Source organism: Tupaia chinensis, unplaced genomic scaffold (genome assembly GCF_000334495.1).
Source record: "Tupaia chinensis unplaced genomic scaffold, TupChi_1.0 Scaffold000262_1, whole genome shotgun sequence".
NCBI classification, from domain to species: domain Eukaryota; kingdom Metazoa; phylum Chordata; class Mammalia; order Scandentia; family Tupaiidae; genus Tupaia; species Tupaia belangeri.
This window is the reverse complement of record NW_006159742.1, coordinates 161,090-188,123: the sequence shown is the minus strand read 5'-3', so window position 1 is coordinate 188,123 and position 27,034 is coordinate 161,090. Positions and strand designations below refer to the sequence as shown.

General features: G+C 38.4%; 1 protein-coding gene across 1 annotated transcript in view; it reads left to right on the top strand.

The window, feature by feature from the left end:
- IFRD1 (interferon related developmental regulator 1) overlaps nucleotides 1-25,507 on the top strand; it is a gene marked incomplete in the record, with an annotated part of 25,859 nt that extends 352 nt beyond the window's left edge. Inside the window, 11 exon segments of the mRNA XM_027772254.1 lie at nucleotides 6,299-6,403; nucleotides 6,530-6,614; nucleotides 8,169-8,293; nucleotides 10,255-10,412; nucleotides 13,345-13,395; nucleotides 13,480-13,658; nucleotides 13,752-13,860; nucleotides 20,442-20,576; nucleotides 22,673-22,801; nucleotides 23,207-23,302; nucleotides 25,196-25,507. Coding sequence (XP_027628055.1) covers nucleotides 6,299-6,403; nucleotides 6,530-6,614; nucleotides 8,169-8,293; nucleotides 10,255-10,412; nucleotides 13,345-13,395; nucleotides 13,480-13,658; nucleotides 13,752-13,860; nucleotides 20,442-20,576; nucleotides 22,673-22,801; nucleotides 23,207-23,302; nucleotides 25,196-25,285 — 1,262 coding nt within the window.
- Between the last annotated feature and the right edge of the window lie 1,527 nt (nucleotides 25,508-27,034).

Below are 27,034 nucleotides of genomic sequence, written 5' to 3'. Positions count from 1 at the left end.
CCCCGCCACTGGCATTCCGGTTGCCGGCTGGGCTGGCGGATCGCCTGACCTCGGGTGCGGTGGGAGTTGTAGTTTTTCATCTCCTGCAGACCGTTGCGTCTCCTGGGTATGTGGTTGGCCGGCGAACTACGATTCCCAGCGTGCCTTGGGCTTCTTGTCTCGCGCGATTTGGGTTTGGCGTGCGAACCAGACTCTTGGGCTCCGGCCGTGGGGGCAGGGAGGGACGGGTCGGTCTTCGGGTCTGAGTGTATGTCCCAAACAAGGGATGATCGGGAGTCGGGCTGGAGAGGAGCTTTCCGCAGGGGCTGCTGCGAGCCCTCCGTGACGAAGGGTGGGACAGCTCCGAGTTGGGTCAGTGCCGTCGCTGGCCACCTCTGACCCCGGCTCCAACATGGAGTTTTCCGGAATGGCAAACGTCCGGCGGGTTTGGACCAACTCTTGCGTCACACGGCCTCGGCCTTGCGCTGTGGAGCCAGGGTGACGCAGGGGCGCGCGAGCGGCTTCCCATTTCGCTGCCTTGTGAGTCCCTCGTATCCAGCTGGCAGCGTAGAGGCGTCGGGCTACTGCCCCACCCTAGGCTCTGCACCTATCCCAAATGGCACTTGCAGAATCCCGGAGCCCCCAGTACCGTTACTACCTGCCGAGGCGCCACCTGCTGCCTGGGTGGGGGTGGGGGCAGAGACCACGTTCTCCTTTGTGTTACATTCTGTAGGTTCTCTGCAGTGAGCCCCGCGGATAGTCAGGAGTGGTGAGGAGCCGAGATTGCAGTTGGCTAGAAGTTTAGGGTTTTTATGTCTTCACTGCAAGGTGTAAGTTTTTCATGGTTGGGTAGGGGCTAAAGTGAATTTTATAGTTCTCCACGTGTATATTGTACGGTTAATGAAAATGGACTCCATTTGAAAATTCTGCGAGCTACTACACAAATCTTATTTAGTACTTATTAAACTAGGTACAGTCTTCTCGTTTAGTTTTGTTGGGGTTACGAGAGGTTAATGTTGGACTGTTGTTCGCACATCGATGCTAATGCTAGCCAGTAGGTATTTGTCCACACCGTTGCCACTCTCTGACCCTCAGAAGGATATGCGTTTGTTCATAATAAAAGTAAATATGCCAGTTATCTTGATACAGATTATTAGGAACTGGCATTTTAAAAACTTTCCTATAGGATTTATGGTAGCACAGAAACTTGTGATCATGTATTAGACACTTAGTAATTGACAATAGGAATGGATTATTATAAACCACCTTTTATCCTTTAGGTGACTTTATCACTTTCAGTGTTCATGAAACTCATTCTTTATCAAGATGTAAAATATTAATATATGGTTAATTTTCATGGCACCTGGTTAAGTAAGGATTGAGGCCACTTCCTACATCTTTGTGCTTCAACTTTTCTTCATCTGAATTAAACATTCGAATTCTGTCTAGAAGATCCTTTAGACAGGATCTTGGAGAGGCAGTCATGATTATTACATTGTAGTAAATTAAAAAAAAAAATAAATTGCCAGAAGGGATCCTGCACTAGCCAGAGTGGGGAGGGAGAGGGAAAAAGCACCTTGTCAATGAGACATACTCACTCCACAGTCCTTACTCACTCCACAGTCCTTGTTCGTGTATTTCTGGATCCTATTACGGAATTTTGGCACACATACACATGTGCTTTGTGTGTTTTTCAAGCCACTGGGCTGGGGTTTAAGGCCATGTGGGATCTGATTCTCTTAACCACCAGGCTACAGGGCTTGGCCTGATGCTTCCCAATTTTACTCTTTAATTTTAACTTTTGTTGATAATAATTGAGAATCAGAAAGCTAAAGTCATTTTGAAAATGGTAATGATGCCAGTAACAGTCTTCTTGTAACAAACTTTTGCTCTGTTCCAAAGCTTGCTGGCAAGCCTCCTTCCCTCATTCTGCTATTGGTCCTGCATACCTGAGGGTTCTGAATCCGCAGATTCAGTGAACATTAGTAGTTAGCTATTTATAACTAATACAGAGATGACTTCAGTATGTGGGAGAATATGATTATATGCAGCTGTACAACTCTTTATGTAAGGGGGTTGAGCATCTAGATTTTAGTACAGGGAAGGAGGAGCAGAGGGGGTGGTCCTTGAACCAATCCTCCCTCTCTTGCCCCCATCCCCACCCCCACCCCATACTGAGGGATGACTACTTATTGGCCTCTGGTGACTGAAGGGAGAAGGCCTGTCAAATTCTTTTTTTTTTTTTTAAGAATTATTTAATTTTATTCATTGTCTTTTATTTTATTTTATTATTTTATTATTTTTTGATGTTGACCAGAGAGAGACATTGAGAGAGAGGGAAAGTGAGAAAGCAAGCTGCCAGGTCTGGGACTCGAACTGCTGTGAGTCATGTGGTAGTCCAGATGCCTTCACCGCTACGGCCTGCCAGCCCCCAAATTCTATCTTAAGGTTCATTTGTGACCTTTATCAGTCTTACTGCTATTGCCTTTTCAACTATTTTTAGTGTGAAAGATACACTCAAAGCACTAAATACTGTTTTGGCATTTATAAGGAAATAAGAGAGAGTACTTTGTTTAGTTTATAAAGCTATTCCTGTTTTTGGAACCAGCAGTTAGCGTAATGGCTATGTCGCTGGACTCCCACATAGTCGACCACGGTTCGTGTCCCGGACCCGGTGGCTTAAAACTCACGCTGGGCGCGTGTGCGTGCGTGCCCAAGATCCCGAGAGGAGAATGGAGGAGAAGGGATTGTGGCGTGACCATACCCCCTGGGGGGTGATTTCTCGCTTTCTGTCTCTATGTCTCTCTGTCTGTCTGGCGAATGCACGCGCCCTACTGCGAAAACCTCTCCAAGGAAAAAAAAAAGCTATTCCTGTTTTTGAGTGTTTTGGAAGTTTACACTAGAACTTAATAACAATTACCTCTCCAAAGTGGAAAAGAGGGATGGGGGTGAGATTTACTTTTATTGTAACTAACTGGGTTCTGTGCACAGTGGAGTGAATAGATGGAAAATAATCACATACTTTGCTTACTTATAAGTCACTTGCTTTATTGGAAATGTTTAAATAAATTGCTAGAGGGTCCATGCACTTGCTGGAGAGAGAAAGAAGAAAAGTAAAAAAGCACCTCTCTTCCCCATCCCCCTCCATGGGGCAGTCATACCACAGTCCCTGCTTAGTTTCTCCTTTTGGGGTTTTAGGCACATACGAACATGCACCTGGTCTGTTTTTCAAGCTGTGGGGGCGCGGGACTGGTACTGGGCAGTTGGCCACATGGAATCCAGCCACTTTAACTGCCACGCCACCAGCTGGCCTACATTATTGGAATTTTTAATGACATCTAGAAGAAATGGGATACAAATGAAATCTCTACTATATAACCGAAGAGCTAAACCAACTTATCTGTCTTTTCAATTGACTTCCCATTTAAACTCTTCATTTTTTAGTGGAGAGTTCTAGGGAGCAAATAAAATTAAACTCTTGTACAAGTATGCATACCTCTGTCGTAGCACTTAATTTGAAAAGAGTATTTTTCAGATAGAGCAAAAGACTGTTACTAAGCCTACTAGCAGTACACATTTTGTATATATTTTCAGAGTTCTGCACCATTTATGGTATTTAGAATCATAAAGTAGGTGACTTTGACCTAGATCTCAGATATTCACACAAGGTTCTTAAAAAAAAAAATTAAACCCTTTCCCCCTTGAGTCTTAGAAAGAAAGAATTGAAACTGATTAGCCAAAAGAAGGGAAGTGAGGCACATAGGAATACTCTTAGAAATAGGCTAAATACAAAAAATAGAAAAATTTGACTTGTTAATAATTGTCTTGTGAATAAGTTGACTTGTGACTAAATGTCAGTAAAATTAACCAGGTGACACTCAACTATTGCCATGACTTTAAAATCATGAGGACAAGGGCCAGCAGGTGGCATGGTGGTTAAGGCCCTGGATCCCATGGTTCGAGTTCTGAACCTGGTGACTTGAAAAATATGTTGAGCGTGTGTGTGTGTGTGTGTGTGTGTGTGTGTGTGTGTCCAGAATCTTGAAAGGAGGAGGGAGGTGAAAGGACTGAGGCATGGCCATTTCTTCTGGTGGGTGGTCTCTGCATGTGCCCTGTGGCAAAAACCTTTAAAAAAAAAAAAGACCTTCCCATTAAAAACCAGCAACAACAAAAATAACTAGCAGTAATAGGTTTAAACTTAAAAGGTTAAAAAAATTATAGTAAATGACATGAACTTTTTAAGTTTTTACTTATTTATTTTTTTGGAGAAGTTTTTGCTATAGGGCACGTGCACTTGCCAGAAAGAGAGATAGAAAGTGAAAAATCACCCCCCAGGGGGGATGGCCACGCCGCAATCCCTTCTCCTCCATTCTCCTCTCGGGATCTTGGGCAGGCATGCACACATACCCAGCGTGAGTTTACCATGCCACCAGGTCTGGGATGCGAACCGCCGTCGGCTACATGGGAGTTGAGTAACATAGCCATTATGCTAATTGCTGGTCCCCTTACTTTGTTTTGAGAGAGAAAGAGTGGTGGACACCCCCAACAGGGTCCTCACATGGTGCTCTACCCCTAGTCTTTGCATACAGACATGCCCAACTTGCTCAGGGACACTGCAGGGAAGAAGGCTGGACCCTTTTCTGTATGAGTGGTTGTGTTACCACTGCATGACCACCAAGCCCAGTAGGAAGTTTTTGAGCTTAGGAAGCTAGCGACACTTGGTGTATTCTTTGATTTTACTAATGAAGGAAATTGTCTATGAGGTAACTCAGGTGACTCAAGGTCACTTTGAGGACAGAATTTGGGACTTATTTTCACTCAGTGCTCAGTGTCATTCATGGCTGGGCAGTTCTTTTGATAATATGAAATCTTTAAGTGATAGGCATTTATTAAGTTAGTAAGTTGAGAGAAGGATTCTAGTTCTTATAAACTAGATTTCAGCCAGCTGCCATGGTGCAGTGGTAATGCAGTGCTGAAGCCACAGGGCAGGTCTTGCTTGGGTTTGTGTTTCTAAGTCACCATGTTCAAGCTGGTCATGTGCCCCATGATACTGGCTGGTGAAGGCTGGGCATGGGTATTGGCATGACCCTGTTGGAGTCCCTGGTTCTGTTCTACTGTGGGAGAACTAAGTTAAACTTTTTTTTTTAAAGATTTAAATTTTTTATTAGCAGTATTGATGTTTTTAAATGGTTAGATATGATAGAAACTTTCTTGTAAAGCTATCTTATCCAGCATGCTATTATACTGTATTAGCTATCAAAACTTATATGTTAAACCTTTTTTCCTTCTCTCAATTCAGATTATCTTTAGCATTACCTTCCCTTAACTCCTTAATTCTCCTTAACATAAAACAAGCGTAACAAAAAAACGATTTAGTAATGTTCTTGCTAAGCCCAGTCATTTTTTAAAAAAGAATGATTTATTTGTGCATTTATTTTTATAAATTTGACCAGAAAGAGAGAGAGCAAGTAAGAAAGCAAGCCTGGGACTTGAATCATGACTAGTCATGTGGGACTCTATAGCACCTCAACCACCGTGCCACTTGCCGTCCTCAGCCCAGTCATTCTTATTGGAAAATACATTTGTCTTACTCCTTATATCTGTGACATATCTTGTTCTGGATCTGTTTTCACTGTCATGGTTTGAAATGGTTCAGAATTTTTTTTCATCTCTCATATTAGTTTTTTTTTTTTTTTTTTTTTGAGAGATTTTCACTGTAGGGCGCGTGCGCTCGCCAGACAGACAGAGAGAGACATAGAGACAGAAAGCGAGAAATCACCCCCCAGGGGGGATGATCACGCCGCAATCCCTTCTCCTCCATTCTCCTCTCGGGATCTTGGGCACGCACGCACACGTGCCCGGCGTGAGTTTTAAGCCACCGGGTCCAGGACACGAACCGTGGTCGACTACGTGGGAGTCCAGCGACATAGCCATTACGCTAACTGCTGGTTCCCTCATATTAGTTTTTGTATCATTAAGAACTGGTACATCATATTAGATGCTTATTTCTGAAGTTGATATTATAAATATTGGGTTGTCGGTAAAGTCGTGATGCATTTTGTTCATAGAAAAACAGAATAATATGTCATGACTTTCCTGACAACCTAATTGTTGGTGCTCTGAAATACGTATTATATGAATTGACCCATTTTAGGAATAGCAAAGTGTGTTCTTTTACAATATCTAATTTTTAAAAAGAGGTTTGGGTTTTTATTATTGAAATTCTCTTAAGTAAATTTTAAAATTCCCCAATACATATTGTTATGGCAACAACAACAACAACAAAAATCATCTACTTTCCCCCTCTTCTCCTTAACAGGTGGCCAACATCGAAATGTCCAGCCTTTTAGTGATGAGGATGCATCGATTGAAACAATGAGCCATTGCAGTGGTTACAGCGATCCTTCCAGTTTTGCCGAAGACGGTAGGAACTTTAAGCTTTGTGACTTCAGATAAAAAGGAATTCTTATAGCTAATATGTATAGTTACTTATTTCCCATCTCCTTTTTTTCTCCTTAAATGATGATGGTTGGTTTGTATTTTTCCTTAGGACCAGAAGTCCTCGATGAGGAAGGAACACAAGAAGACTTAGAGTACAAGTTGAAGGGATTAATTGACCTTACCCTGGATAAGAGGTAGGAAATACTAGAAACTCTTTATTCCGATTCTTATCAACCATCTTATATATATATAATTTGTACACTTCTCTGATACCACAATATGTTTTTCCTGATGCTTGATTTATTTACTTTGGATGATTTAATGTTTTTTGTTCCTTTGAATGTTTTTTTATATGTGTATTTTATTAGAGTTTTTTTACTTCCTCCATGACCACCCCTAGACTCAGCTAGACTAGAATCAGGAGTGTGTGTGCACATGCCTGGTCTATCAGGAAAGGTCTCTGGGTATGAACCCGGCACTTTCCCAAATGGATTAGCTGCACAAAGCCATCGTGTTTTTCTACTATGCCACTGTCTGACCCCACTTTGGATTTTAGTGTAGATAGTAATCTACTGTTAGAAAGTGCGGGTATCTCACATGTTGCTAGAATTTAAGACTAATTGACTCAGTTTATTGTTCTATCATTAAAGCACAAACAGAGCTATATGTGATTATAAGAGAAATAGTTATGCTGATCTAAAAGTTCATCGTAAACTAGAAATTATAACTGAACTTGGTTTTAAGCTGCTTGTCCCCTAGTTTTCTTATGGATGTTAAAAATGTCAAACTATTGGGTCATTGGAAAAGTCATGCCATATTTTTGCATAGAAAAAATAAGTCATGGGCCAGCAGGTGGTATGGTGGTTAAGGGCACTGGTCTCACACATTGTTGACTGTGGTTCAAGTCCCGGACCTGGCAGCTTGCTTTCTCACTCCCCTCCTCCACATCCCTGACTCTGTCCCTCTGGTCAAATTAAAATAAACAAACAATTAAATAAATAAAGGTATAATAATAAAAATAATTTTAAAAAATTCATGACTTTTCCGGCAGCCTAATAAATTGTTTTCTTCATACTGGCTGTAGAATTGACTTACGTATGAAATATGTAAACATGAATCTTGGCTTTTTTGGTATCAAAAATGTGTTTACTTATGTGTGTAATACAGAACATGTCTGATATATTGAAACTATAAATATGTAGTGATTTAAAGTTGTGGTTATCAAACAAACAAGCAGAAAAAATAGTATGATATAAAGCAGCTTAAAATCTTTGGTGTATAGCCCAGCTCTGGTGGTATGTATTGCTAAGACTCTGTGCTCTGCAGTCTGAGACCACAAGAGAGGCTGGAGTTCAATTCCTAGTCCAGTCTAAAGGCCATCTATTGTGGTATGCACCTGTAATTACAGATACTTGGGGAGGGCAAGGTAGGAAGATTATAAACTTGAGGTTGTTCTAGACAACATAGTGAGACCTTGTCTAAAAGAGATGAGTTTGGTGTTGTGTGCCTATGGTTTCAGCTGGGAAACTGAGGCAGGAGGCTCATGGCATAGTGAGATACTGTCTTAAAATAACCTGTGTAGTTAAAATGTTTTAGATGAAGAATTATATTATTGAAAAATGGTTAGAGCTTGATGACAGAGTAAGAAAAGCTATACACATAGCTTTTAAGCTACATTTTAAAAAGTCACTTATTGATGGTATACAATCCAACTGGATTTCCTATCTGTTATATTTTGGTTTAAATAGTGCGAAGACAAGGCAAGCAGCTCTTGAAGGTATTAAAAATGTGCTGGCTTCAAAAATGCTTTATGAATTTATTCTGGAAAGAAGAATGACTTTAACTGACAGCATTGAACGCTGCCTGAAAAAAGGTAATGCCCTTATTTTTGAATGACAGGACAGAACTAAGAAGAAATTTGCTACCTTCTTTGCAGTAATATTTGTTAATGTCGCTGGAACCCTGGCCCACTCTTCTAATAGTTGAGGAATACACTTGCTTATTGAAATTCAATGAGATTTTTTTTTTTTTAAATTGCTAGAGACCGTGTGTACTCGACAGAGATACAAAGGGAGGGAGAAACCAACTCTCAATGGGGTATAGTCACATCATGTTACAATCCCTTCTCCATTTCTCCATCCTGTTGGGGTTTAGGGCACACATGCACATGTGCTGCCATGTTTTTCTAGCCACGAGGGCTGGGATACAAACCATGGTTGGCCATGTGGGATCTGGATCCTTTAAATGCTGGGCTATGGGGCCAGCCCAGAAATTTTGCTTTTTTCTTTATGTAACAAAAAGGTTGAAACTAGGAAGGTTAAGGGGGATTTTGTCATCTGTTGTTATATTGGGACAGGTGATTGCCATCTTTTTATTATATCGGAAAGGCTTGAAAGCCCATGTCAAAGGCTTGAAAGCTCAAGTCAGTGGGCATATGTGCCTCTTGTGGGAGGAGACAGAGGGAAAGTGAGGAATCACCCCCATGGGGGATGGCCAAGCCTTAGTTCCTTCTCCGCCAGGCACCTCTTGGTATTTGGACATGTATGCACATGTGTGCAGCGTGTTTTTTAAGCTGCCAGGATTTTAACTAGTCAGTTGACCTTGTGGGATCCAGCCACCCCAACTACCATGCCACTGGCTGGTTCCAATAAGTATTTAAAAGTTATCCTACATTTTTCTGAAATTAAAAAAATGTAATTACCTAGCTCATTTTCCCTTACACTTATTTAAAACATTGATTTTACCTGTAAACGACATCGTTTTTAGGATATCTCATAGAATATTTGAATTCTAGAACTTTGTATTAATAGTAGAAATTAATAGTAGAAATGGAATTCATATTGTTTTAATGATAGAATTTTTATACTATCATAATTATCATTTTATTAAAATATTTCTAGCACAGAGTGTAAGAAGCACACATGCTTCTTGAAGTAGAAGAAATTCTAAGTCCTGACTTTTCTCAATTTGGCTAACGGTGAAAACTTTGTAGTGAGGGAAACCCTTGGCCAGATTCACCCCTCTGATTGTACAGAACAAGGAATGGCCTAAGGAAAGGGTGACAGATCTGAGCTTATATAATTTGTTAATGGTAGGGTTGATAGCAGAGCTAAATTTTGAGATACTACAATGTCTTTATTAAAGGTATTTGCCACTGAAAGTATTTCCCACCATGGTAGTAGGTGACCTTTAAAATTTTTATTCCAGTCTGCATATTATGTACATTCTTAATTTGTTAGGTAATTTTAGTATTTGCTCAGAACCTTGGGTGTATACAGTTCTCAAGAGTTCATTTATATTTAATTATATAAGTGTATTTTCTGTGGTCTTAAGGAATCCCTGTTTTAATTCATTATTTGGTTAAAAAAATTTTAGAAGAGAAATCCTGAAGATTTAACTCATGGGTCAAGTACATCTAAAATGCTTAGGAAATGAATTCAAAGGCTACTTGCGCACTGAACATATGAGTACATTCAGGAGCCGAAAGGCAAATATTGACATGAAACACATTATTTTCTTGAACAATTACAGTACTCCCCTAATAATATATATTGATTTCCATTATACAGATGAGGAAGTCTGTTTAGAGACTAAGAATAATTAATTGAAATTCATTTGGATAGAAAGTGGCAAACCTAGGATTTGACTGATGTCTGTTTTAAAAGTTTGAGCTCTTGACCCCAAGTAAGCATTCAGCTTACGTCAGTCTAGAACATTGAGGGTTCTGTAAATGGCAGATGCTATTTCGTTATTAAATACCTTTGGGAAATTGCTGTCTCAGTAAGCGAGTCCACTGAGATGATGTGTCATGGCTGCATCTTGGCTCCTTTTTAGGGAAGAGTGATGAGCAGCGAGCAGCAGCAGCTTTAGCGTCTGTGCTTTGTATTCAGCTGGGCCCTGGAATCGAAAGTGAAGAGATTTTAAAAACTCTTGGACCCATCCTAAAGAAGATAATCTGTGATGGGACAGCCAGTATCCAGGCTAGGCAAACTGTAAGTATAAAGCTTTTTTTGGTTTTGTTTTTAGAGAGGTTTTTGCTATAGGGCGCGTACACTCACCAGACAGACAAAAGACAGAAAGCGAGAAATCACCCCCCAGGGGGGATAGCCACACCGCAGTCCCTTCTCCTCTGTTCCCCTCTTGGGATCTTGGGCGTGCACGTGCACATGCCCGGTGTGAGTTTTAAGCCACCGGATCCGGGATGCAAACCACGGTCGACTACATGGGAGTCCAGTGACACAGCCATTACACAAACTGCTGATCCCAAGTGTAAAGTTTTTAAATCTATAGTTGTATCTAGGCAGGACACCCCAGACAGACTGGTGAATAATCTAGGAAAATAGCATTTTCAATAATTGTTTTTTTATTAGTATTCTAATTGTCTTTTTGTTTTAGCGAAATGAAAACTCTAATGAGCATTCCATATAGAGCAGTTTTCTACATCTTAAAACTGGAGAACATATACTGATATTAAATACTACTTTGTGTTATTCAGGATGATTGTAAAATCATTTTGTTTGGAATCAAAGGGATGGCCTAGCCACTTGATGCTTATTTGGTGATCATTTTATTTTAAGGAATAGGAATGTGTTTTGGGCAGGGAGAGGGCTACCATGACCTCTTAAGTTTTTGATAAAAGACCAAATGCTATCTTTACATGGGTATACTTGAGTAGACATGGGAAACTCTGAAACTGACAAGTAAAATATCAAGTTTTGAAGTTTGAGGAAGCTTTCATTGTCTAATTGTTACTATTTACAACATTTGACTTTAGATTTTTGGGTGTTATGCCCTTTTTTTTCTTTGATGCACTAATAATTGAGTTGAATGATCACATGAACATGTTTTGCTGGGTCACAGAAACATATGAGGTTGTCTAAGTGTGTTGGGAAAGTAATATATGAATCTTAAGCTGGTTTTTTAGCAAGTGATTTTCAGGCCTCTGGACCTGGGACTTGAATAGCTGTTGGCCGTGTGTAGGTCCAGCACCATAACCACCAAACTACCCACTGGCCTCTCTGCCATTTTTCTTGAGAGTCATTAAAAGGAGAGATAAGGCCTTGCTTCTGCTATTTAACAAAGGAGAAGGATTATGGTTTGAAATTTTCCTTTACTGAGAATAGTGCTTAGGCTACTTTTATATTTTAATGATGCTTATTGTTTACCCATACAAAATAATGAAAATAAAATAGTGATAACAGGTAGCTTAACGTCACAAGTGTCCTCATAGTATTGAAACAGAACTGGCTGAAATCTAAGTGTGTGTGTGGTGACTTGAAAGGCTTAAAGTTCTAGTTACTTGGAACAACCTGAGGGAGTTTTAGTTACAAAATATGGATAAAGGGAAATGGAGAATAATAAAATCTCAGAGTACAAATTTAGCTTTTTTTTTTTTTAAGGATTATTTTAATTTAAATTTTTTTAATTCATTCATTCATTTTAATTTGACCAGAGAGAGACAGAGAGGGAGAGTGGGAAAGTGAGAAAGCAAGCCACCAGGTCTGGGATTTGAACTGTTGTCGACCATGTGGGAATATCCAGCACCTTGACCACCATGCCATCTGGCTTCCAAATTTAGCTTTATATGACTAATTTGTTAAAGTAAATGTCTGGAAATTGATAGCTTCCATCAATGTTGATGTTGAAAGCACTTTTTTTCTGTACACAAGTACATGTTGTGTTCTGAGTGTATTTTATTAGGTATTACCTTTGTAATCTGGTAGTGTATGTGCTTGTTTGGTACTTTTTTCCCCCAATGAAAGTGATTATGAGATTCCTAACTTCTTTTCAGCTTACTCCAAAATGAGTGAAGTCTGAATTAATGAGATTCTTCTTTTGGTGGAAAGGTTGTGGACAGTTATTTAAATTTTATGAGATTTATGCTCTTCGAGACAAGTAGATTGCATAATGGTTTCATTGCTGGAATCCCAGTTAGTTGACCGTGGTTCGAGTACTGGACCCGGTGGCTTAAAACTCACACCCTGTGCGTGTGTGTCTAAAATTCCAAGAAGAGAACAGAGTAGAAGGGATTGCAGAGTGGCCATCCCTTCTGGGGGGTGATTCACGCTTTCTTTCTCTCTGTCTCTCCGGTGAGCACACATGCCCTATAGCAAAAATCTCTCTCTTAAAAAAAAAAAAAAAAGATTTATGCTCTTTCATGTGCTTATTTCTTAGAGGGTGATTTAATAAAAATTACTTTAAGAGCTTAAAAATGAATCGTAATCTTAAGGTGTTTTAAGATTTTAATGGAAAGAGTAGTCTTCCATATGTCAAGGGGCCAAGCTTTATCTCTATCTTTGAATTAGAGTTGAAGTTTAAATGATCTACTAGGCTGTTGTACTCATACAGGTAAGAAATCGAGGCCCAGCTGTGGTGGCATAGATAGTAGGGGGTGCTGCTACATGTACTGAAGGACTTGGGAAAGCTCTGTATTTGAGTTCCCCGGCTACCTGAACATGCCAGGTGTACTTGTGATATAGCAGGGATAGATGAGGATCCTGGTGTGAAGACCTTGTTCCTAGACTGTGTCTCTGTCTCAGGAAATAAAGAAAAAAGGATATAATGAGGGACCAGTTAGTTCACTATTTCAAAAGGTTTTTACTCTTATTTATAGAGTAAGCAAAATAGTACCATAATTTAAATTATAGACTACAAAAATGAAATAGATTTAGGAATTATGTTATTCATTTATATACCCTATGCCCTTTGATTTTTATTGATTAATAAAGGAAGAGCCAAGAGAAATAGAATCACTTTAATACAGTCCTGTGAGTTTTTAGCAGTTTGGGCTGAAACCCACTCCCATCGACTCTTGTTCCTGTGCTTATAACCTAATGTAGTTCAATTATTGAGAAGATGTAGAATTAATAAAAAATAAAATTACAACCTACAATGTCAATATTTTCTTTTTGTTCTATTTTTTAGTGTTCAACATGTTTCGGTGTTTGCTGTTTTATTGCCACAGATGACATTACTGTAAGTAGAAAACCTCTGACTCCAGTTTTCTGCAGTTATTTCTAATTTAAGATGGTGACCTTACTTCATATTCTTACACATTAGGAGCTCTACTCAACTCTGGAATGTCTGGAAAATATCTTCAGCAAGTCCTATCTCAAAGACAAAGACACTAATGTTGTTTGCAGCACCCCTAACACAGCACTTCACATCAGCTCGCTTCTGGCGTGGACCTTGTTACTCACCATATGCCCAATCAATGAAGTGAAGAAAAAGCTTGAGATGTATGTATTTCTGGATTCCTATTTCCTAAAAGTAGGAAAATAGTATTTAGTTGATATAATTGCTGCATTCACATAATAATGACTATTTTCTAGGCATTTCCATAAACTTCCAAGCCTGCTCTCTTGTGATGATGTAAATATGAGAATAGCTGCTGGCGAGTCTTTGGCACTTCTGTTTGAATTGGCCAGAGGAATGGAGAGTGTAAGTATCTAACTGGCAGAGGAAAAAACTTGCGTTGAAAGGACCATTATTCCATCGTTACCTTTACAGTTAGGAATTGGATAATAACCTGGAATACGACCAGCCTGAGTTTCTAGTGACGATTGCCCCTCTTTTTTGGTAGTACTGTATAATATATATATATATATATTTTTTTTTAGAGAGAGAGGTTTTCACTGTAGGGTGTGTGTGCTCGCCAGAGAGACAGAAAGCGAGAAATCACCCCCCAGGGGGGATGGTCATGCCACAATCCCTTCTCCTCTATTCTCCTCTCGGGATCCTGGGCATGCACGCGCACGTGCCCGGCGTGAGTTTTAAGCCACCGGGTCCGGGACGCAAACTGTGGTCAATTACGTGGGAGTCCAGCGACATAGCCATTACGCTAACTGCTGGTCCCGATATTTTTGAGAGCATAAACCAGTAGGTGTTGGCAAATGATATTTATGGTCATTATACTTAATTGCTTCTATTTGAGAGACTTAAGTTTAGGGATGCCCTCCTACTCACAGAGTTATGTCTAATATACTCTGACTGGAACTGCTTGGATTTCTCACATACCTGACACATTACGGCACTTGAAGCATGCAGTACTTTACAATCAATATCAGATAAATGAATCAAATAGGAAGCATAGGTTTGGGATGAGAAGAGTTTAGTCACTGTCGTTTTAACTTCTCTAAGCCAAAGATGAAAACAGCGTGACTTTTTAGACTGGGGTATGTGCTCTTCAGTTTCCAACCTGCTCTTCACTCACAGATGTTGGTTACCATTTGAGTTTCTGTCAGTTTGACCAGCTGTCCTAGTTTGCTTGGTACTGTTTCTGATTTAGCACCAAAAGTCTTATGTTCCAGGAAGCCCCTCATCTCAGGCAAACTGGGACATTTTGGTAACTCTAGTTTGCGATTTGTGTTCTAAAGATTGCTGAGAGAAAGGGAAGTCTTGACTCTTACTGCTGGATGGGGGATTTGTTTCTATTTATGTGATTTGGATAAGATGCTGATACTTAGACTTAAGGAGCAACTTTGACTGTCTTTAGGTATGTGTTGTCACAATGACCGTAATACAAAGGATCCAGTAAGGAAACTAAATATATAGGAAGGAGTTACTAAATAGGAACGATTATTGCTAATGTGGAGTTACTTACTAAATGCTTTTTAATTTAAGAAGGACTAGATTTCCTCTCCCTACTTGTTCCTATCATGTAGGAAAAGGCTGCACTGTGCAAATAGGTTTTCATAAGTTATTTCTAAACTTCATATTCATCTTACTGGGTAGTTAGCATTCCTGTTTTACAGAATCAAGTCTGGGAGAGGTTAAGGAATTTGGCCTGATTAAGGAAATAGCCGGGTTCAGACCAGGTTCCTTCACTCTGTGACACACATTCTTTCTACCACACTGAACTTTTTCTGTAATATAAAGAAAAAAACTTAATTTTACAATAAAGCTTTTCTGCTGTTATGAAGAAGTTATCTAAGTGAATAGTTTCACATAGGATTAATACACTTCTGACTTTGCCGTATTTAGTCCTTCACATTCTATTCTAGATCTGTGTTTAAGAAGTGTTTTAAGTTCTTAAAATTCTTGTGTTTGAACTATATGCCTCTAGGCTGTTTACCCTGTCCCCTTTCTGGAAGGATAGTAGATAGAAAAGTAAGTGAATGCTGTCAATAGCTAATGATTCCCCATATGTGAGAAATTGGATGCAAATTTAGCAATGGATTTAATTTTATTGAGCTAGTTAATGGCTCCTTAGCCTCAAGGCACAGAAACCAGATGTCCCAATTTTGAATCTTTTGTTCCTCTACTGACTAGAAATGGTCATTTCTTTTTCTCCTCTTTGAAATGCATCTTAAAAGTGACGCAATAATGTAATTAAATTATACATGTTGAATTTGTTTAAATTTGTGTAAATAAATACTTTGCTACTCATATGTCTTTTGTTTTCTGATGTTGTGAATCATATGGGTTAGCCAGGAGAATGTCTCCAAACATACCTAATTTTACTTAAATTCTTGTCCAAGTGCAAAAATGAACTGCATATCAAAATGGAGTCTAGCGTTTTCTTTTTTTTTTTTAAGTGAATAAGCTTGTTATTGTTCATGGTGGTGGTGTCACAGTGGCTTGGGTATAGGATGTTCGAAAAGTAATTAAGGGTGTTGATGAACCACGTAGGAAGATTTAAAATAGGATTCTTAGAGCAAATGAGTAGCATTGAATTAGTCAGAGCCCTTTGTTAACATAATTTGTGATATTAATATAGTTCATGGTGGTGGTGTCACAGTGGCTTGGGTATAGGATGTTCGAAAAGTAATTAAGGGTGTTGATGAACCACGTAGGAAGATTTAAAATAGGATTCTTAGAGCAAATGAGTAGCATTGAATTAGTCAGAGCCCTTTGTTAACATAATTTGTGATATTAATATAGAAATCTGGTGGTGTAATGAATTATGCCTGGGACTCTTAGAAAAAAACCCTCTCTCATCAGCTGACTTTTAGTTTGGATTTTAAAAAATGAATTGGTTAAATAATAATTATTTGTTCCAAGTTGAGGTTAGAAATTATGAATCCTTTTGAGTGCTCTTGTAGTTTATTGCTCTTGTGTTTGCCACATAACTGAGTAGGTAAGCGTGAGCTGGAGCCACACTGCCTAAGTTCCTCTCTCTCTTCCACCCTAATTAGTTGGGTGCTGTCACGTAACTTCTCTATGCCTCCATGTCCTTGTCTTTAAAATGGAGAAAGTGCTATTATCTCATAGAGTCATGATGTAAGTAGTAACTATTCCTTACGTTGATCGAGCATTGCCCTTCCACTACCAGCAATAGTTTACTAGTGGCCTCTTAGAAATTCTGGGTAACTTAAATAAGATGGAGACTGTTAGGTGGGCAGGATTACAGATCTTAGGAGCCACAAGATCTTCTGGGCCAAGCTCAACTCAGGAAAATAAAACAAAATAGACTTTCACTGTCTTTTTTGCCTTTAATAGGATAATTGATTCTGTGTAAAAGAATCTTCATGTCTTGACAAGAGATAGTCTGTCTTAATTAGTAGGGATTGAAAGAAAGGAATCTTTGTACCAGAATAGAGTCAGATAAAACCATTTGAGAGATAATGTGTAGCTCTTTGCAGTGAATTGGTAAGGGATCAAATTCTGTTTTAATGTTAGACTTCCAAAATTTTATTTTTTAACACTTAGGATAGCTATTGAATGAAGATTATTTTATTTTATTTTGTTTAGAGTTAGTACTACAGTGACTTCTGTATAGAAATATTAGTTTGAGGAATGATATTTTTTTCTCAGAAGTTTTCTGTGGTTTATTTTTTCTATTTCCATTCAACTTTTGAAACTATTCAATTTCTTAATACCGGAAGTTTTCTGTGGTTTATTTTTTCTAATTCCGTTCAACTTTTGAAACTATTCAATTTCTTAATAGCTGTTCTTTGGTATGACATAATTATCTCTGGCTGACCAGTTTTACTTTATATTGTGTTAGACTCGTAATAGTAAGAGCTGTAACTTAATAGGTGTTAGATTGGGTCACATATTTTTAATATTTAATCTTTATAGTACCTGTAGGGTGTGGTTTTATTAACTGTTTCCGTTTTACGCATAGGAACCTAAGATAGATTGCTAATGTGATTGTGCCCAAGGTTGTATAGATCTAAATGGTGGATGCCTGCGAGTTAAGCCTAGATGTTCTGACTGAAAAACCCTGTTTTATATGTGACATTAAACTGCCTCATTCAGGTGTAGTTACTGTATAGATTATTTTTAAATGTAAAAAAAAAAAAAACATCTTCTAAATGTAGAATATTGGCATAATAGTTTATGCTTCAGAATTTATAGGGAAATTTATATTTACTGTCTGATTTAATCTTTACAACCATCATGTAGGAGGGTGAATATTCCAAGATTTTTAAAATTATTTATTTAATTCCATTTGTTGTTATTATTTTTTAATTTGACCAGAAAGAGACAGAGAGAGAGAGAGAGAGAAAGGGAGAGAGAAAAAGCAAGGCACCAGGTCCGGGACTCAAACCATGGTTGGCCATGTGGGAATTCAGCACCCTTAACCACCATGCCACCTGCTGGCCCCTCTAATTTAAGATTTTAGACTCTGTTGTGCACTAGTGATTATGCTAGTTTTTTCTTTGTTTTTGATTTTTTAAAAATTTTTGCCAGAGCGCACATGCACTCATGAAGAGAGAGAGAATGGGAAACAGAAAGTGAGAAAGACCCCAGCAATCCCTTTTCCATTTCTCCATCCTTTGGGGATTTTTAGCATACATGCACACAGGCCTAGTGTGTGTTTTTCAAGCTACGGAGTCTGAAATTGAACTACCTAGTCAGCCAAGTGGGATCTAGCTGCTTTAACCACCATGCCATTGCCTGGTCTAGTACTCTGTGATTTTTAAACTCTAAACCAGATTGAGGTTTTTTTTTTTTCCCTTCATTTTGTTTATTTATTTATTTTTAATTTGACCGGAGAGAGAGAAAGGGAAAGTGAGAAAGTAGGCTGCCTTGTCTGAGACTCAAACCATTGTTGGCCATGTGGGAGTCCAGCACTCAAACTACCATGCCACACCAGCCCCAGCCAGATTGAGTTTTATCCAGCGTTAAAAATCATATGTACAGTAGTTTCTCAGCCTCAGCACTATTGGTATTTTTGGGCTGGATAATTTTTTGTTATTGGGGATGGAGGAGACTGGACTGTCCTGTGCATTGTGGGATGTTTAGCAGTGTCCCTGGCTTCCACCCTCTAGATGCCAATAGCACTGCCTCTCCCAGGCACAACAACCAAAAAGTCTCCAGGTGTAGTCAGATGTTCCCTAAGAGGTGACATCAATTAAGAATCTCTAGCAGTGGTTCCTAGTTCTTAGAACAAAGTACCATAATGTATAGAATTTTCTTAAGTTTTGGTTTATTCTTTTATGTAGATTTAAAAATCCTTCATATTCTTTATTTTTCTTAAAAATAGTATTGAAAGATCAAGTTACCAATGAAATGAGTAGGAAACTACCAGTCCTTGAAATGTATCTATTTCTTTAAAGTAAAACCATTCCCATCTTGTTATGATGGAATCAGATTTTAAATATAGATCAACACACTTTGGTCTGTTTTAATACCTACTTTACATCTTACTAATGGGTATTATCTCTAACTCAGATATAGGAGATAGAATTGGGAAATTTGAAGAATACACTTGTTGGAACAGAATATGTAATCTGACAATAAGAAAAATACTTATGTACTTAAAAGCCAGAATTTTATATTAATTTTAAGCTTATATTCCACTAGTGTCATCTCTTTTATTTTAGATATTAAAAGACATTACATTTGTACTTCTGTGAGATTAAATAATTATACATGTAATTGAAAGAAGACCCAGATAAAAAGAGTTGTTTATTTTAATAGAATAAATTAAATGATAGTTACCCTTTAATGCAACATAATGTTAAGTGGGTATGAATAACTAGAACTAAAGATTGCTCATCTTGGTTTCTTAGTAAGAAACTAGTTTTGGTCAGCGAAAAAACATACTCATCTTTTAGTTTTTAAAAAGTTATTTTTTATTATTATTATTATTTTAAAATTTGCTATAGATCACATAAGCTCCCAGAAAAAGATGAGCGAGAGAAAAAGTGAAAGTGAGAAAGCAAGCTGCCATGTCCTGGATTTGAACTATGGTTGACTCTGTTGGAGTCCAGCATCTTAACCACTGAGCCACCTGCTGGCCTCTAGATCTTTTAGTTTGTAATGTGATTGTAGAAGGTATTCAAGGTGGAGTAGGAGGAGACTGCAGTGTGACCATCCGCTATGTGGGGTGCTTTCATGCTTTCTCTCTCTCTCTCTCTGTGTGTGTGTGGCTCTGGTGATCACATGTAGACTCTAGCAAATAAAAAAAAAGAGAGAATAAAAAAATACCCCAAGTAAAGATACATCCTAAATTTATCTGTGTGTCAGGGAAACTCTCAGTCAATGTAAAGTCATTGCAAATAGCAGTATATTCTGTAACTTACCTCCAGGAATAATTTAATCACTTGAATTGTGTGGCTGCTGTAAATGCTTTATTGCTTATTTGAGATGTGGCTATAAAACAAAAAAAGATGCTTTTAAAAGAAAGCATTACTGGTAGCTTGTGCCTTTGGAATAAGAATTCTTGGAATTGTCAGGAATGTGTGCCTGGGGGTCGGGGAGTGAAATGTAGAAGCTGTATTGGTGTATGTGTATCTGTGTCTCACCGAGCTTCCTTGAAATCCCAGTAATGTGTTATATGCAGTGGGAGCACAATAAGTATTTGTCGAATGTATCTGGCTATACTGGAAGGGGGAATGTTCATTGTTTTGTGGTGGTAAATTATCTGTGGTCAGCATTTCTGGATTAAATTTTTGTGTGATATTATCAGTTTGTTTGTGTCAAAATCTGTAAATAGCCTGAGGATTTGTGTTGCTCTGTGCAACTGGGTATCTTCAAAAGGTGGACTTGTTTTTTGTTAGCTACAGGAGAGGTTGGAAAAGAAAAAAAATAAAAAGTAGCAAATGAACACCATTGTTTTTCTTGACCAGGACTTCTTTTATGAAGATATGGAGTCTTTGACTCAGATGCTTCGGGCTCTGGCTACAGATGGAAATAAGCACCGGGCCAAAGTGGACAAGAGAAAGCAGCGGTCGGTGTTCCGAGATGTCCTGAGGGCAGTAGAGGTAGGCCTCTTAATTGCTCTAATAGCTACTCATTTTAAAATTGGATTGTTTCAGGTTAAACTTGACAGGTCATTTTGCTTAATGAAATTCACTTTTCATCGAAATTATTTCCTCTTTTTAAGACTGACTGAGCAGGTTTGGTCCAGCCTCTCTGCAATGTTAGAAGCTATCTGGAAAAAATAGTTAGGAACCCAGTGATCTTAGCTGGTGGGAAGGCTAAGGGGGAGAATGACAGCATGAGACCCTGTAGAGGGTGCCTGTCTGTCTGTCTGTCTTTCTCAGGAGATGGAAATTACCAAAAAACAAAAAAGGTTTTTAACAACATTAATGTTAACATTAAGCAAAGAAAAATTTAATGTGTATAAAAGTACCATTTTTTTAGGTTAAAAAAAAAATTCCTAGCAGTTGGGAATCCAATGTCTAAGGCACTAGACTCCCACATGACTGGCCTTGGTTCAAGTCTTGGCTTGCTTAGTCAACTTCCTTCTCTCTCTTTCTCTCAGTCTGGTCAAATTAAAAATAATAATAGTGATAAAGTCTTATATTTTTAGAGAGGTTTTTGCTATAGGGCGCATGCGCTTGTCAAAGAGAGACAGAGAGACAGAAAGTGAGAAATCACCCCCCTAGGGGGGATGGCCAGACCACAATCCCTTCTCCTCCATTCTCCTCTTGGGATCTTAGACATGCACTTAGACACACCTGGTATGAGTTTAAGTCACTGGGTCCGGGACTGCGCTTGAATACATGGGAGACCAGTGACATAGCCATTATGCCATGTGCTGGTCCCCCTTTTTGGATATTCTTAATGATTCACTGAAGATTTCAGCAGGCAGTTTACTCTCAAGTCCTGCCAGTATTCTGAATGCCTTCTTTTACCCATCTGGAGAACCCTATCCTGTATACGTCCTACCAGGTTCTATTTCCATTCCACTTGGTCACAGTCCCATGGTTCTACCTTAGAAAGGGTTTTTGGCAGAATTGTTTCATGGCAGAAAACTTAACCAAAACTAAGGTATTGCCTCTCATTTTCTTAACAAACCTAGCCTGAGACCTATGGACCCCTCTAGCTGCTGGGCCTCTCTTTCGCTTGGTCTGGGAAGTCTGCTTGGCCTCACTTCTCTAGTTTCTGCTTCCCATCAGTTGCCCCACTGCCTTTTTCTTTCTTTTTTTTTTTTTTTTTTTTTGAGAGGTTTTTGCTATAGGGTGCGTGTGCTCGCCAGACAGAGAGACAGAAAGTGAGAAATCACCCCCCAGGGGGGATGGCCACACCGCAATCCCTTCTCCTCCATTCTCCTCTTGGGATCTTGGGCACGCACGCACACGCGCCCGGCGTGAGTTTTAAGCCACCGGGTCCGGGACACGAACCGCAGTCGACTACGTGGGAATCCAGCGACATAGCCATTATGCTAACTGCTGGTTCCCCCCCCCATTGCCTTTTGATGCCTTTATGGCTTAACTGTTCTGCAGCCTCTTTTTCTCTACCATCCTAGACCAGCGTAAACCACCTGACCATTTTTTGTTTGTTGAGTGCTGTTGAAAATTTAAAATGTTCACAACAATGTTGATTTGCCCATTAATGTGTATTCATACTCAATTGCACCTTCAGGTTTACCAAGCTTGACAAATTCTATGTTCTTACATAAAAGAGTAATTTTAGCCTATCTACTTTCCTAGGTTTGGAAGTATCAGTGTTTTTTGTTTATTGGCTTTTTTTTTTTTTTTTTTTTTAATTTTCTGTAGAGTATGTATGTTTGCCAGCAAGACAGAAATGAGTGTTATGAGAAAGCATTCCCCAAGGAGGACTACCACTCTGCAGTCCCCTTTCCTCCTTTGTCCTCCTGGGACCTTGAGCATGCAGGCACATGCATCTGGCATATTTCTCAAGTCACTGGGTCTGTGACTCAAACTACATAGTCAGCCATGTGGGATCCAGCTACCGCAAACACCACACATACTTGCTGGCCCAGAAGTATCAGTTTTTAAACCAGTGTTGGTATATTTTAATCACTATATGTCTGCTTAGAAATTTTGTTTACATAATGACCTCTTTGGGCTATTTTTGTGCTTGTGATAATTATAGTTCTTCCATTGGCTAGGAACGGGATTTTCCAACAGAAACTGTTAAATTTGGTCCTGAACGCATGTATATTGATTGCTGGGTCAAAAAACACACCTATGACACCTTTAAGGAGGTCCTAGGATCAGGCATGCAGTACCACCTGCAGGTAAGTGAATCTATGTTTATTTTTATATTACTGAGCAGTGTTGAATGAAGATCACTTGGTTGGCTTTTGAAGTTGATTGAGTATCCGAAATGCTTCCAAAATGTTAGAAAATAGTGAATTTATTTTTGAAAGTTAAATGAAATAAATCTGAAATGGTTCTTTCCCCTTTTTTGGTATTGTGTAAATCTGGTAGAACGTTATTGATATCTTTGCATGAGAACAAATAGCCTGACGACTTTCTTGGATGTAAGGCGAGACAGTTTATTCTCTTAATGAGAAACAAAGTAAGTGACCTAAGTTCATGTTTCTAGGTTCCATGTGCCTTTTTTAAAATCAAATTCAGCCTATGTAGTGACAAAGAGCTGTGATAGTTAATATTTACCACCTTTTTTTCTTTCACAAAAGTCAAATGAATTCCTTCGCAATGTATTTGAACTCGGGCCTCCAGTGATGCTTGATGCTGCAACACTCAAAACAATGAAGATTTCTCGTTTTGAAAGGGTAGGTCTTATTTTTGTTTTTAATGAAAAACAAAAGGGAAGCCAAAGCTTTCATTCTACCCGGTAACAGGAAGTTCGTTGTGTCCACCTGTGCATAGAGTTTCAGTTTTTCAATTAATCAAGAAGAGCTATGCTAAGGGTATAGGAAGTTGACTGCTTTTGGAGTGTGGGTTTTAATCAGTATTTCTTCCCCTTAACCCTACTGTCTGAACATAGAAATGATTTTCACTTTTTGCTTCCTATTTTTTGTTTTATATATAAGAATTAAAGTATTTGAACCAGGTAATATGGCCTATTTATTGAAGTACCAGACTCATTTTACAGTGAGGGAAGTGCTCAGAGAGTGTTTGTAACATTAAATTGTAATTAGTATCGTTTTCCCTTGGGACCAGTAGGTGGGGTGGTGGTTAAGGTGCTGGATTCTCTTATGACCAACTGTGGTTTGAGTCCTACACCTGGTGACTTGAAAAGTCATGCTTGGTGCATGTGTGTCCAAAATCCTGAGAGGAGAATGAAGGAGGATGGCAGCATGTCCATCCCTCCTTGGGGGTAATTTCTCACTTTAGCTTACTGTCTCTCTCGGGCAGGCATATATTTCCTATGGCAAAATCCTTTTAAAAAAATCATTTTCACTTAACATTTCCATAGCTCTTAATTATGTTTTTGACTTTTTCATTGAAGTGAAAGTCCCACAACACAAAGTGTGCAATTCAGTGGCATTTATTACATACATAACTGATGTGCAGCCATCACACCTATCTAGTTCTGAAAATTTTATCACCTCGAAAGAAAACCCTCCACCCATCAGCAATTGCACTCTACTTGCTATTTCCCTCCAGACACTGGCAACCACTAAACTGTCTCTGCGGCTTTACCCGTTCTTGGTATCTCATATACATTGAATTACACATGACCTTTTTTGTGTCTGGCTTTTCATTTAGCATAATGTTGGCAAGGTCCATTCATGTTGTAGTGTCTTATCAGAACTCCATTCCTTTTTGTGGCTAGATAATATTCCATTGTATGGATGGGCCATGTTTTATTTACCATTTGTCAATGCCATTGTAAATAATGCTCTTGCTCTTGTGAACATTCACATGCGAGTTTTTGAGTATTTTCAATTTTGTGTATAAACCCAGGTTATACAGCAATCCTTTTTAACTTCCTGAGGAACTGCCGAACTGTTTTCCATAGCTGCTTGTATCATTTTACATTCCCACCAGCAATACATAGGGTTCCACTTTGTCTACATTGCCTCCAACACTTGTTCATTTTTTAATTACAGACATCCTAGTGGTGGTGGGAAGTGCTTACTAATTAGGCTTTTATAGGCCCTTTATGTGTAATCAGTGTTATGGCTACATAATTGATTATTGGATATTTTAAAACTTTATAATAAATATTAATAAAGAAGCAGTAAATATTACAAATTTTACATACTTTTTTCTTCTGAATAATTTATTCAAAGAAATCCCATGCATAGTAATACATCGTCAGTTATGACTTTTGATATGTGTTGCCAAATTACCTCCAGAGTTTTTTCATCATTTTAATTGTTCCCAAGAATGTAGCTGTTGCGCTCTGGTTTGTCAGCATTGGATTTTATAATTTTAAAGATGAGTTGTTATTAGAATGGCAACGCACTGCTTTTTTTTTTCTTGTTAGTTTACTAACTGGAAGGACTTTGTTTTCCCCATATGGTCATGATTTGTTTTTTTCCTAGATCAGATTAAATGTTGATGCCCCTTTTTACTTTTCAAATTTCCTTGGTATTTTACATATTTGATTAATTTTTAATATGAGATAGCCATTAAGTATTTAGTATGTCAGTTTTGTCTTTCATTCTTCATGTATGTTTTACAAAGTTGATAATATATTTTCATTTTCATTTCAGCATTTGTATAACTCTGCAGCCTTCAAAGCGCGAACAAAAGCACGAAGCAAATGTCGAGATAAGAGAGCAGATGTTGGAGAATTCTTCTGATTTTCATCACTTGAAGACTATTTTCTAACTGGTTTTTTTTTTTTTTTTTTGCAATTTCTAATGTATTTAAACTAGAGACAGTTTTTAATCTTGAGTCAATTTAGATAACTTTTGTAGTAAGGGTTATATTATAATTTAATGTACAGTATTGCAAATGGTGAGTTCTGATTATTGAATATTCTTTGTAAATACAATCAATAAACATAAATAAAGTGCTTCTAATGTTTGGTCATAATTTATTTATGAAGAGAGCAAAAATATGGTACTTCTCACTTGATTTCATTATGAGAAAAATTAATAGCCAAGGTTTAATTTTTATACTAGTTGTTAAAGTACTGATTGATCATAATGATATATACATGTAAGATATTTAAATTAGTTTCTTAGGCAAGAATTCTGGATACACTTTTGGGAGCTAGCTCTTCTGGAAAAGCTACTATATTTTAAATTTTAAGTGGGATGTAGCTGTTTTAATTTTGTCACTGGAATCAACAAAAGACATTTTACGAGATCTTAGCCTGTGAGGGCCTGTAGTTTAGCTACTGGGAATGCATGATGAATTAGGAAATGCCTGAAAGGTTGCTAGCCTTAAACTGTGAGAGCAGCAACACTGGTTTTATAACTGCCATGTGACCTCTGCTTTTTACTTTGAAACACTGCTCGTTCACATTGCAGGTGCTTCTTTTCTAAGAGAAAAACATTTTTGGCTTTGACGTAAGAGTTCAGAATTACCAAGCCAGGTAAAGAGAGAATAAAACAGCTGTATTTGGAACATTAAGAGAGATGGAAAAAAATGTTAGAGCCCAATATATATATATATTGGGCTTCATGTTACTGACTTTCAAAAATATTCCTGTTTAGCTGCCCCTGTAAGGTATTTTTAAATTTTATAAAAGAAAAATGACCAAAAGTACATATATTTGCTGAAGGGGGGAAGTGGAGTGAGATAGGACTCCCCATAAATAGTGGTCATGCCGCAACCCTGTCTCCATTTCTCCCTCCTTTGGAGGATTTTGGGTACCCATGCACATACCCCTGATGTATTCCTCAAGCTGCTGGGTCGTATATTATAGGATGCAGCCATCCTAATCACCATGCCACCAGCTAGGGACCCCCCCCCCAAAAAAAAAAAAACAAAAAAAAAAACAAAGCATTGTCATAAATGCATTAAAATTGAGACATTAAGGAGCTGGTAGATGGCATGGTGGTTAAGGTTGCTGGACTCCCACATGGCTGGCTGTGGTTCGAGTCCTGGACCCAGTGGCTTGCTTTTTCACTTTCCCTTTCTCTCTCACTGGTCAAATTTTAAAAATGATAAAAATAATTATTAAAAAGAATATTGGTCAAAAAATTGAGATATTAAACTTTAGGTTAAAATTATATAGTGTATTTTTCTCAAGTAGTGTTCTTTCCCCACATCCCCAACAACTCCTGTGCACTTTTCCCCACCCAGGTGGAAATCTGATCGGCTGTGGAGCCAGTAATGCTAAGTTCCCATACCTCAGACAGCAACGGAAAATGAGTCTAGAACTTGGGTTTGCGTGTCATCACTTCTTTATATTTCCATCCAGTTAGAACTGTGGAAAAGAGATTGCCGATAGTGATTGTTAACATTCAGTTTCATATATGCATTTAGATTGTTTAATAAAAATGAGTTGTCATTGAAGTGTTATATACTAATAAAGTTTAATAGTACTTCGAGGCATAGAATGAAGAAAGCCTCCTCTCCACCCTTTCCGGATTCTCATC